At 35.6% G+C, this 12,123-nt stretch overlaps 1 protein-coding gene across 1 annotated transcript in view; it reads left to right on the top strand.

Moving 5' to 3' along the window:
* The window catches only part of DNAH7 (dynein axonemal heavy chain 7), a 340,938-nt gene that overhangs the window by 264,860 nt on the left and 63,955 nt on the right, over window positions 1-12,123 (top strand). Inside the window, exons 50-53 of the mRNA XM_025404220.1 lie at window positions 2,819-2,952; window positions 3,685-4,020; window positions 10,432-10,558; window positions 11,418-11,612. Coding sequence (XP_025260005.1) covers window positions 2,819-2,952; window positions 3,685-4,020; window positions 10,432-10,558; window positions 11,418-11,612 — 792 coding nt within the window. The remainder of the gene's footprint in view (window positions 1-2,818; window positions 2,953-3,684; window positions 4,021-10,431; window positions 10,559-11,417; window positions 11,613-12,123) is intronic.

The raw sequence follows: 12,123 nt of genomic DNA, 5'->3' as shown, positions 1-12,123 counted from the left end.
ACCTGGGTTTGGGAAAGTACTTCCTATTAAGGAACCTCCTTTCATTAGGGAAACGAGGAAATCAGGAGCAAACACTGAGTCACCTCTGATGATCTGTAGTAGTTGGTGAAATTTTTGTAGAATTTTCAAGGGTAAAAAACAAGTATTTCTTTTTTATTTTTTTAAATTTTACTTTAAGTTCTGGGATACATGTGCAGAACATGCAGGTTTGTTACATAGGTATACATGTGCTATGGTGGTTTGCTGCACCTGTCAACTCCTCATCTAGGTTTTAAACCCCCCATGCATTAGGTATTTGTCCTAACGTTCTCCCTCCCCTTGCCTCACAGCCCCCAACAGGCCCCAGTGTGTGATGTCCCCCTCCCTGTGTCCATGTGTTCTCATTGTTCAACTCACACTTATGAGTGAGAACATGCGGTGTTTGGTTTTCTGTTCCTGTGTTAAAAAACAAGTATTTCTAATATTGCCGACTGCACACATTGAATTCTGACACATGTGGTAGAAAATGTTTGCCTTCAGTTACAGGTAGTAGACGAAGAGTGCTCCTTGGGTCCTACCTGCACACTCTCCAGTGGTAGAATAGATTCCTCTAAACGTGCTTTGCCTTTCTCTGCTGCTTTGTCTATACTGTTTTGTTTGCCAAGAGCAATTGTTCTCAATCCTGGCTGAACATTGAAATCACCTGGAGAGCTTTTAAAACTCCAAATACTCAGGCCATACTCTAGACCAATTAAACCAAACTCTCTGGACACAAGACCCAGACGCTACTGGTTTTTAAATTTTGCAGTACATTCCAATCAGCATCCAAAGTTGAAATCTTCTGCCGTGTAGAATGTTGCCCTCTTCTATCTCTTGACTAACTGCCAGTCACTCTTAAGTTTTAGCTCAGGTGTCCTTTGCTTGGGGGAAGCCCTCTTTGCCTCCCTCATCTGGGTTGGGTGCTCTCTGTGCTCCTGTAGCGTGCGTTGCAAGCTTACCACTCTCAGAGTCCTTATCCCATTGTATGTTCTTTGTTCTTCTGTTTGCTCAACTCAATGAAAACTTTTTGAGGGCAGGGACCAGACTGTATCTTACTCTTCTTTATGTCATAGAGCCTGACTCATGGTAGCTATTATTTTATATAAAATGCCTTAGGGGAGAATCATCAAGTGACTAAAATTTTAGGAAATAGAAGTAGCAGAGAGCAACTCCATGAACGGGGAATGTGGGCATTCTGATTGTTCATTCAATAAGTTTGTAGGGAGCATGACTTTGTGCCAAATAATAAAACCATGAAGTCAAATAAGAGACGACCCCTGTGCTAAAGTTACTTTCATTCTGGTCTAGGAGAGAGTTGTGTATGCCCTTGATTGCATACAGTGTAATGTGTGCTATAAGGAGTTAAGACCCCTATGAGGAAGTACAGAAAGTAGCCTGGGGTGGTGATTGGGGTAGAACACATTGTCTGGGAAAGTGTCCAAGAGGAGCTAACACTTGATCTGCACACTGACAGATGAATAGGAGCTAATCTGGTGGATAACAAGGGGAAGGGCATCCAAGTAGAGCAAACACTGAAGCACATGGAGGCACTTCATAGACAACGTGTATGGGATTCCACAATCAGTTCTATGCAGCTAAAATGAAAGGCATGTGAATGGGAGTAGTAGGAGGTGATGCTTAAGGCATAGGTGCGATATATACAACTATTATGTATCCACAAAAATTAAAAATTAAAAAAATTGGTGATACATGGTGATAAATAGCCATCTGACTTAAAAAAAACATAGATGTGATTCAAGACATTAGGTCAGGTAGACTACAGTATACATGAAAAAATAAAAAATAAAAGGTGAGGATTTGAAACGAAGCCAACGTCAAGACAGTGTTTATTGACTTATGGGTTCATTGGTGACCAGAGCCAGGAAGTTACTATGGTTTATTGCAGTGTGTGTGGATGGGTATACAGAGGCAGGGCAGGGAGCAGATTGTGGAGGGCTGTATTATGAAATGAAGTGGAGGCAGAAAATACATATAGATAACATTTTCAATAAGTGTCATTGTGAAAGCCCAAAGAGAGGTTATTCCATACCTGGAAAGGATTGTGGGAGCAATAGAATGATTTGTTTGTTGTTTGCTTTTTAAAAGAAGAAACCTGAGCATGTTTGCATGTTTATGGGAAAGAACCAGGAGATGTGGGCAATGAAGAGAGACCTGCCTGTAAGAGCAATTACATCCCCAGATGAAGCAGTTGTTAGCAGACAGTCTTGATGGACACCATGAAAATGTAAATTCCTTAGTTCACAATAGTGGCTGATTATCAGATTGTAAAAATGCTTCACCCATGACAAATAATTACAGTGTTCCCTTTTCTCTTATCTCACTTTGTAAGATTTCCTTTACTTTTGACACCACTAGAATCCTTAAAATGTAAATCAGCTGCTCCAACTATTATGATTCTAGAGCCAGGCTTTGAACCATATATTATGCCACGGCTGCTCTGATCAACTGAAATGAAAGATAGCTTCCAACTTGATTCTAATGAATTTTGCTGTTAAAGAGTTCTCAGAAATTGGACTAGTTTGAAATGAGAATAAGTTGATCACCAAACAAACTCTTTGAGTTATTAGATTTCTGACTATGAGAAACTGAGTGGGTTTTAAATCCAACAATCATGTTTGCCTATGTCGTTAATCATAGTCTCTACAAATTACACCTTTACAAGTACTACCATATATAGTAAATGAAGTCTATTTTAAGGTCAGAACTTGACACATAAAAGCAGCAGAGGCGTTTTTAACAGAAATAATGATATAATTTTTGTATATTTTTTCATTTATAGGTAACATTATTAAACTTCATGATAACCCCAGAGGGAATGCAAGATCAGCTTCTGGGAATTGTGGTGGCACGAGAAAGGCCAGACCTTGAAGAAGAAAAGCAAGCCTTGATATTACAAGGAGCTGAAAACAAAAGGTTTTAAATATCATAAACAGAACTATTCTTATTTGTTTCGAGATCACTAGAATGAATTAAAATACATTTTACAGATCTCTTTTGTTAGATTTATTAGGAATACTGCAAGCGAAAGTGTAACAGGAAAATATGAGGAATTATACCTCTATGTTAATTTAGAAAACTGCATTACTGAGGATATTTTGACATGCAAGTTCTTAGGCACTGGAAGAGCTAGAAGGCCTGCCAGAAGTCAGGGCAGGGTATTTTCAAATATTCCACAAAGTTTTAGCACAAGAGTTTTAGTAGTCACTGTGTAACTGAGGTAACCTGTTTTTACTGGAGCATGGTATAAATGAATATGTTGCATCCCACTTTCTGCTCATAACATCTATATCATAGGTAGAAAGAGTAAAGCTGTATAAGTCATGTAAAATTTCAGAAAATAAACAGAGTGCTGCTTTCTGTTCACTCCGAACTGAGATCCTTGATGGCAGAGTAAATTGGCTTGCCGTATTTCTCTCTAGTTAGCCCATAAATGATCATTAAAAAGGGAACTGGAGCAGAAAGGCCCATCTTTGTGACATTTTGCGAGATAGGAAATTAATTATAAGGCATCACCATTACAGATATTTGTCACAAAGTGATGCATTTCTTTAGGTTACAAGTTCTTTGTTTCTTGTAAAAGAACATATACGTAAAATGATTTTAAATGATTTCTTTTTCTTCTAAGAAAATTGTGTTTTATTCCAGGCAGTTAAAAGAAATAGAAGACAAGATTTTAGAAGTTCTTTCATCTTCGGAAGGCAATATATTAGAAGATGAAACTGCTATTAAGATATTATCTTCCTCCAAGGCTTTGGCTAATGAGATTTCTCAGAAGCAGGAAGTAGCCGAAGAGACAGAGAAAAAGATTGATGCCACCCGCATGGGCTATCGTCCTATTGCCATCCACTCTTCCATCCTGTTTTTTTCTCTTGCTGATTTAGCCAACATTGAGCCCATGTACCAGTATTCACTGACCTGGTTTATTAACCTTTTCATCCTGTCTATTGAAAATTCAGAGAAATCAGAAATTTTGGCAAAAAGGTATGTGAAGGAAATATTAATATTAACTAATGCATGAAATTAGAGAGTAATTTGTAGCCTCCATTGTTGTCTCAGAATGGTACAAGCATTACAGCCACTTACGTAAAATGAACTTGATTAATCATTGTACCAGAAATAAATTTGAGGGTTAGAAATTGAACAGATGTGTCCAGATTCAGTCTGCCAAGAAACTGTTTACAGAGATCTAGGATTATAATGTAATTCTAGAAAGAGAAAACATTTACCTTCATTTTTCATTTGCAAAATATATTTATGAATGGAAGTATGGAAAGAGTAGTTAATACTTTTTAAAAATATGACTCCTATTCTGTACGAACTGGCATTCTAAAAGTTGCAAATTCACATTTTAATATACACATCTGTAAAATTCGTCAAATGCTAGGGTAAAAAAATCCCAAAGCTTGTTGTGATTATTTGTGGTAATAGAGCTTCTTTTCTATTATTCTTATTTACATAAAATACTTTATATTACTGTTGGCTATTACAATAAGTAGTGGAATTAAGACCTGACTTAAATCTACAAGAGAATTAAATTTCATTTGATTTTTTAAAATCAGTTAGATAATTTTCAGTTTGGTATTAAAACATGTTTTTAATAGAGTTTAATGTGTAATTTAAAAAAGTAATTAGTTACAACTTTTACCTTTTATAACCTTCTTGATAAATATGAACCTAGATACTTCAGTTTCTTGACTGTTTAGACCCACAAGGGAAACTCAATTTATCACTTCCAGCTAAGAATTATGTTTAGAAATCCAAAATGTTAATCTTACTTTAATCTGAATTTAATTCCTTTATCATAGCAGAGGTCTAAATTTTGAGTGTTCTTAGACTTAGCAATTTTTTGTTAGTAAGATTTATTATTTTACAGGTTTGAATACGAGACTAATAAAGGTATGAGTCTGACACTTTGGGCTTGGCCAAAAATATATATTGATATATAGATATCTGCCATTGAGAAAGGGAGGGAGTAGGTTATTTATTTGGAAGAAATGCATTGCATAATGATAGAGTTTATTCATCTTTATGATATTTGAAAATGTTTAGTTTATTTCTTCCAGTTCTGAAATTTTCAAGTTTAGCAAGGATTACAGAAATAAAAAAATTTTAAGTGGTCTTTCTTAGAAAAGTTCCCAGGTGTTTGCATTATAAGTTAGTTAATTAAACATGCATGTCTGGTTTTCATACTAGATTCTGAGTTCCATAAGACAAGAATAAAAAAAATAAAATTATCCCCAGCCTGGGCATGGTGGCTCACACCTGTAATCCCAGCACTTTGGGAGGCCAAGGTGAGCAGCTTGCATGAGCCCAGGAGTTTGAGACCAGCCTGGACAACATGGCAAAACCCCGTCTCTACAAAAAATACAGAAATTTAGCTGGGCATGGTGGTGTGGGCCTGTAGTCCCAGCTACTGGGGAGGCTGAGGTGGGAGGATTACGTGAGCCCAGGAGGTTGAGGCTGCAGTGAGTCGTGATTGTGCCACCACACTTCAGCCTGGGCAGTGGGAGTGAGACCCCATCTCCAACAGTTGCTACAGTGCTAATCACATTATAGCCACACAATAAATAATGTTCTGCTTTTCACTACTGGTCTTAATTTCTACCTTGCTTAAAAGAATAACCACTAGAATGTTACTCTCTTAATTAGCTTAAAATCAAGGTATTTTCTGGAATCTAGAGAAGAAAATTTCTTTGGTCTGCCATTTAAAGACATTTTTCATATAAGCTTTAAAAATTAAAACAATTCTATGCTTTAAAAATAATGATGGGTCCTTTATTGTCTCTTATTATATCAAGTTAGAACTCATCCAAAGTATGGAATTCGTTTCTTCATTACTGTGCTTTTGTTCCTTAAGATGTAAGGAAAAGCAAACCCTTTTTACCCAGATGTGTGATTTGGATGAAATTTAGAAAACAAAATGTGGCCTTTTCTTTTTAGTTAAACTTCTTTAATTTCAAAACAATGAAAATCATATGTATGTCTGCAGTAATACTAAAAGTATAATTTTGGAACCAAAAGGTAAATAGAGAAAATAGATGTTAAAACTTTTATTGAAGTTATCAATACACATGAAGAAACATGCAGAAATCAGAAGTATTTGCCCAATGAATTCTCATAAGTGAGCAAACCTGTGTAACTAGCACCTAACTCAAGACACAGAACATTATCAATAGCCCAGAAGTGTCCGCTCCTGATCACTAACCCTCTCCCCCAAGGTGACCACTGTCCTGACTTCCAACACCACAGGTTAGTTTTTGCCAGTTTTAGAACTTCATATAAATAGAATCACACAGTGTGTGCTTTTTTTGTGTCTGATATCTTGCACTCAGCATCATGCTTGTGAAATTAATGCACATTGTTTTGTCTAGTACAGTGTTTTACTTAGTTAGTTTTCTATTGTTGGGGAAGTATAATTAAAAACTACATCTTCTCCCAACCCAGAAACTCTCTCCTCAAAGACAGTAGAGAAAAAAAAAATAGTTTTATTGTTGAATAAACATTAAATGGAACATAACACATAATCACAGGCAATCACAAAGAGATTGCAAAGACAGAGAGGAATCTCACCCCCTTAATTATCGAAGCAGATAAAACCCATTACATCACACTTAGTTCATCCTAACTTTACTTGGCAATTGAAGTGACCATCTGTGCTAGCAAATTGGCTTTATCCAGAGGAAAACCAAACTTTTCATATCTGTGTGACAGGAGGTAGTTTTGCAATTTGAGATAAGCTTAACTGAAGTTAGGCTCCTACCCTTCTGCAGCGAATTGGAGACAAGTGGGCTATCTCCCTTGATGTTTACATTTCAAAGAAATGGCTTCTGGGTCTTTGTGAAAGACATCACTGGGTCATAAAACTGACAAAGGTCTGACTAGTTTTCCAAAGGGTGTATATAAATTTCAGTGTGAGGAGAAAGTACCTATAATTTTAGGTTTTCTAAATTATCTAAGAAAAAAAAGGAGGGAAGGAAAATCTCTCTCCTTATTTTCAACAGAAAGAATTGAGTCTCTTATTTTTAATTTTTGCTTGTCCTAAAACTGTAACACAAATCATGTATCCATTCTACTGTTGAGGATATTTGGGTAGCTTCTAACTTGGGGCTACTATGAAATTTTGCTTCCTTGAACATTCCTGTTCATGGCTTTTGGTGCTGATATGTACCTGTCTTTGGTGGGTATATATGCAGGAATGAAACTGATGATCACAGGGCATGCATATATTCCCTTTTAGTAAATACTGCCGATAGTTTTCCAAAGCATTGTACCAAGAGAGAAACTTTGGTCAGTCCTGTTTAATCTTTTTTTGTTGTTGTTAAAGTAAACTAAGAGTTTCCAATTAAGAAGCTAGCTCCCAAATCAGAAATGAAAAAGAGGAGTTCTCACAGGAATGATTTGTTTTTCTGCCAATCATTGATAGACACCAAATAACTGGTAGACTTCCGGCAGTTATTGGACTATAGTTCTACCAAAAGCATAGAAAACATGTGACTATTAACACTAGCCAACCTGATTGTTTCAGAATCTTAATATTGGTCTAAAATTATTTCTGATTTCTTTTTATTTAGGGATATAAATGTATTTCATTCTTGTTTGTCCTCTGGTAGTGATTATTATATGGTACCAAGAATATATGATGTTATGACTAGTATGGTATATACTATGCAATTGCCATAATAACTTGGATCATCTGTTATTTATAAGATTTTAATGCATTACAATTTGTATAACAGAATAAATAACTTTATATAGCAAACAAAACAAAATAAAACAAAAATAACATAAATAGAGAAACAAAATCTAACTAGGATGTAGTTTTGTTAAATATCCTGGAATCAATCTATTGCTGTACAAATATGCATATACATGTAATTGTAACAGCCCAGTGGGTTCTTCCTGCCTGCTGCACATAGAAAATCAACCCACTGAGACCATGACATTGTGGTAAAGAGTTTAACTGATGTGAAGCTGGCCACACCATGCAGAAGATGGAATTATTACTCAAATTAATCTCTTGAAAATTCGGAGGCTAGGGCTTTTCAAGGATAGTTTGGTGGGCAGGGTGTTAGGGAGGAGGGCATGCTGTTTGGTTGGAAATGCAATCATAGGAAGTCAGCAAGGAAAACAGTCCTCCCTGAGTCTGCTTCTGGGTGGGGGCTGCTAGAGGAGTTGCTGGTCTAGGTGAGGCCATCCAATAGTCAAAAATGCAAAAGCCTGAAAAGACATCCCAAAAGGTCAATCTTAGGTTCTACAATAGTGATGTTATTTACAGGAGTGATTGGGGAAGTTGCAAATCTTACCACCTCTGGAATCATGGCTAGTAAACTAAATTTCTTCCAAAGTTAGCTTGGCCCATGCCCAGGAATGAGCCAAGACAGCCAGCCTGTGAGGCTAGAAGCAAGATGGAGTCAGCTATTTCAGATTTCTCTTACTGTCATAATTTTGCAAAGGCAATTTGATAATTACACACACAGTTTTTTGTTTTTGTTTTTTCCCACTTCTATCAAGACCATTCTCTCATGTTATTAAGTATTCTTCGGAAACATAAGTTTTAGGAGTTGCACAATATACGTGCCATTGTATGAATGTACCATAATTTTCATATTATAAGACTTTTGGCTGGGTGGGGTGTCTTACACCTGTAATCCCAGCACTCTGGGAAGCTGAGGCAGGCAGATTGCTTGAGCCCAAGTGTTCGATACCAGCCTGAGTGACATGGCAAAACCCTGTCTCTACAAACAATGCAAAATTAGCCTGGCGTGGTGACATGCACTTGTAGTCCCAGCTACCTGGGAGGCTGAAGCATGAGGACCACTTGAGCCTGGGAGTTCAAGGTTACAGTGAGTTATGATCGTACCACTGCAATCCAGCCTGGATGATACAGTGAGACCCTGTCAAACAAACAAAAAACACTTCTAAGTAGTCTCCAGCTTTTGTATTGTAAGTAATGCTGCAGTAAATATAAGTGTCTGCATCATTGCTTATTTTCTTAGGCTAAAATCCCAAATTTAGGACAAAGGTGTTCACTTCTTGCAGATTCCTGATATAAATTCCTTTCCTGGAAGATGATTCAAACACACAACTCCATCAGAGGAACATGAATGATCCTATATCACTGTATCACTTACCAGCATTAGAATGATAATTTTAATCTTCTTTTTCACCTTAAAAGGTTATTAAAATATATTATATGTCCATTTTTACTAGTGATTGAACCTGAACTTATGATTAACCTTTATAATTTTCCCTTCAATCTGTCTACAAGGAGAGACTTGTTTTAAAGTGCAGAAAATTTTATTTTACTCTAAAAAGACCAAATGTGAGTCACCCTGTATTAATTGTATGGTACTGCTACAAGTGAGACAAATTCAGTGCCATGCATGAAAAGACAACCTATTAGCATAATAATGGGGACAGAATAGTATGTTTATTTTAAATGTTCTAAGAATTTGACTGTATTTTAGCAACTATTGCCAAGCCTTTCTCTACAAAAATCTTTTTTGAAGTTCCCAACTAAAAATAAGATATATTAATTTGTTGTAATTCTCTTTATGGGAATGCTGCAGGGGATAAAATAGTTAAGAAAATAGGCAGGTAAGGAAAAGTGGAAAAAAAAAAAAAGCTAGGATGATTGACAGCCTAGAATATCAGTCAGGACATTGCCAAAATTAGCCAGGCATGGTTGTGCACGCCTGTAGTCCCAGCTACTCGGGAGGCTGAGGCAGGAGGATGGCTTGAGCCCGGGAGGCAGAGGTCACAGTGAGCCAAGATTGCATCACTGTACTCACTCCAACCTGGGTGACAGAGAGAGACCCTGTCTCAAAAATAAATAAATAGATAAATAATAAAAAGGAAATCTTGTGATTATTCATATTTTCATGTTTTGCCTCTAGCAAATAAAAAGGGAGTTTGCCAAGTTTTGTAATTTCTTCAGCTTTTATGAATTTATAATGAGTAGCACAATACTACACTTAATTTAATAAAGAAGCTACTAATTTTAGATTGTTCATTTAATATATAATATAAAACATTTGAAATTATTTGTTATAAAGAGGTCAAATTTTACACCCGGAAATGCTTTGTGGATAAAAAGTCTGTAAACTTTTTAATCTAACAAATTAATATACCATCCACTAACTTTTTTCCAAGAGGAAGATTAAGTTTAAAAAAAAATTCAGTCCACAGTAAAATGCATTTGGACTGAAGTCCATTGTGTAGCTCTCAAATTGGGGCACCCAGTTAATGAGGATTCTTGATTGTTTTGGGGGTAATTGACCAGAAAGTTTATCAGAAGAACATACATGTAAATGGTGTACAATGGCTTTTCTTAAGCCCATTACCTTTAAAGTACATTTTTATTTATTTCCTTTATTTTCTGTTGACCCTTAGGCTTCAGATTCTCAAGGATCACTTTACTTATTCACTGTATGTTAATGTCTGCCGGTCACTCTTTGAAAAGGATAAGCTGCTCTTTTCCTTTTGTCTAACTGTAAATCTCCTGCTGCATGAGCGTTTGGTCAGTACTGTTTTCATTTGTAAGAAAAAACCCTTAATAACACTGATTCATTAATTTATTTGTGTGGGAGCATATATAAAAAGATTGTAAGTAGTTAAACAATAATACTGTTTATTATTATAGTTAAGGCAAGATGTGATCAGGAGAATAAATTTCGCAGAAGTGAGATATAAATTAAGCACAGAATTCATTATGTTACTATTAAATTTTTGTGTGTTTTAAAATAAATTGATTATATTAGATTTTCACAGAACTATGCATATAAATTTACTTAATATTGATACATTTACACCAGGTAGTAGTGTAAATGTTTTTAAAGACTTGTGCAAGTTACTGAAATCTGTGTAAAGTCACTATTTTATACACTTATGTGTTTAAGATTTATGGATTTCATATGGTGATGGTTGAATTTTGAAGAAATAAAGGCTTTATTGTATTTCTTGCAAAAGATGTATACCAGTAACTCATTATACTTTATGGAAAATAGTCGAAAACATGGCACATTGGTGGGGTTCTGCCTTTCTACAATTTCTAGAGCCAGTAGGACTCTAGACAGTCATTTTGGAAAACATGTATTCGAATGGAACGTATTCAGATTTTCACATTTAGACAAGTAATTCTGGAGTAAAATTGTCAAAAAGTAACTATTTAAAATGGAACTATTTTGAAAACTGGTTATCATGAGTATACTGTCATGAGAAATTCTTACGAATATTGAGCTATATCACTAGCTATAGAATTTCATAGAGACCACATCTGAAACTTGCAAGTCAGCACTCAACTCTTTTATAATGGTTGTAAGCTTACTAGTTTATGATGAACTCATTTCTGACTCTTCATGCTGCTTTGTTTTCCAAAGATTAATAAAGCTGAGTGGAGATTTCTGCTAACTGGTGGCATTGGACTGGATAATCCTTATGCCAACCCTTGTACATGGCTTCCTCAGAAATCCTGGGATGAAATATGTCGATTAGATGATTTGCCTGCCTTCAAAACCATTCGTAGAGAGTTTATGCACTTAAAGGATGGATGGAAGAAAGTATATGATAGTTTGGTATGTTTTAACCCTCTTGCTTATTCCAGTGTTTTTAAATGGAGAAAAGAATGTTAAATATCTTTTCATAAAGGCAAGATTTAAATAAGCTTTAAACAACTGGTCACATGTTAGAATGCAAACTTTGATTTATGCTATCCGCCCTTCTAAGTCAGTGGTTCTGTTTGAACTTCATTCAAACTCCTTGAAAGATATTAAGATGCAACAATGCTGCATGGTTCTTGAAAATATTCTTGTTGAATTTCCATGCCAGGTTTTTATTCATTATCAATGTAGATTTTGGCAATCCTAATAGCAGATGAGTTAAAATGTATGGAACAGCTATTGTTTAGATTTTCTGAATGCAGGACACAAGCTAATAAAATTTTTTGTGTGTGTCATTTGAGAAAAGGAAAATCTTGTACAGTAGTTCTAAAACGATTTTCATGAGACCTTGTTTTACTAACTGGGGAGTATTATAATTGACACAGACATAATATTCACAATTTCTCATCTGGGATATATAGCAATT

This window comes from Theropithecus gelada, chromosome 12, assembly GCF_003255815.1.
Source record: "Theropithecus gelada isolate Dixy chromosome 12, Tgel_1.0, whole genome shotgun sequence".
In the NCBI taxonomy this organism is placed as follows: Eukaryota; Metazoa; Chordata; class Mammalia; order Primates; family Cercopithecidae; genus Theropithecus; species Theropithecus gelada.
The sequence above is the reverse complement of the archived record's forward strand: the minus strand, read 5'-3'. Positions and strand labels throughout refer to the sequence as shown.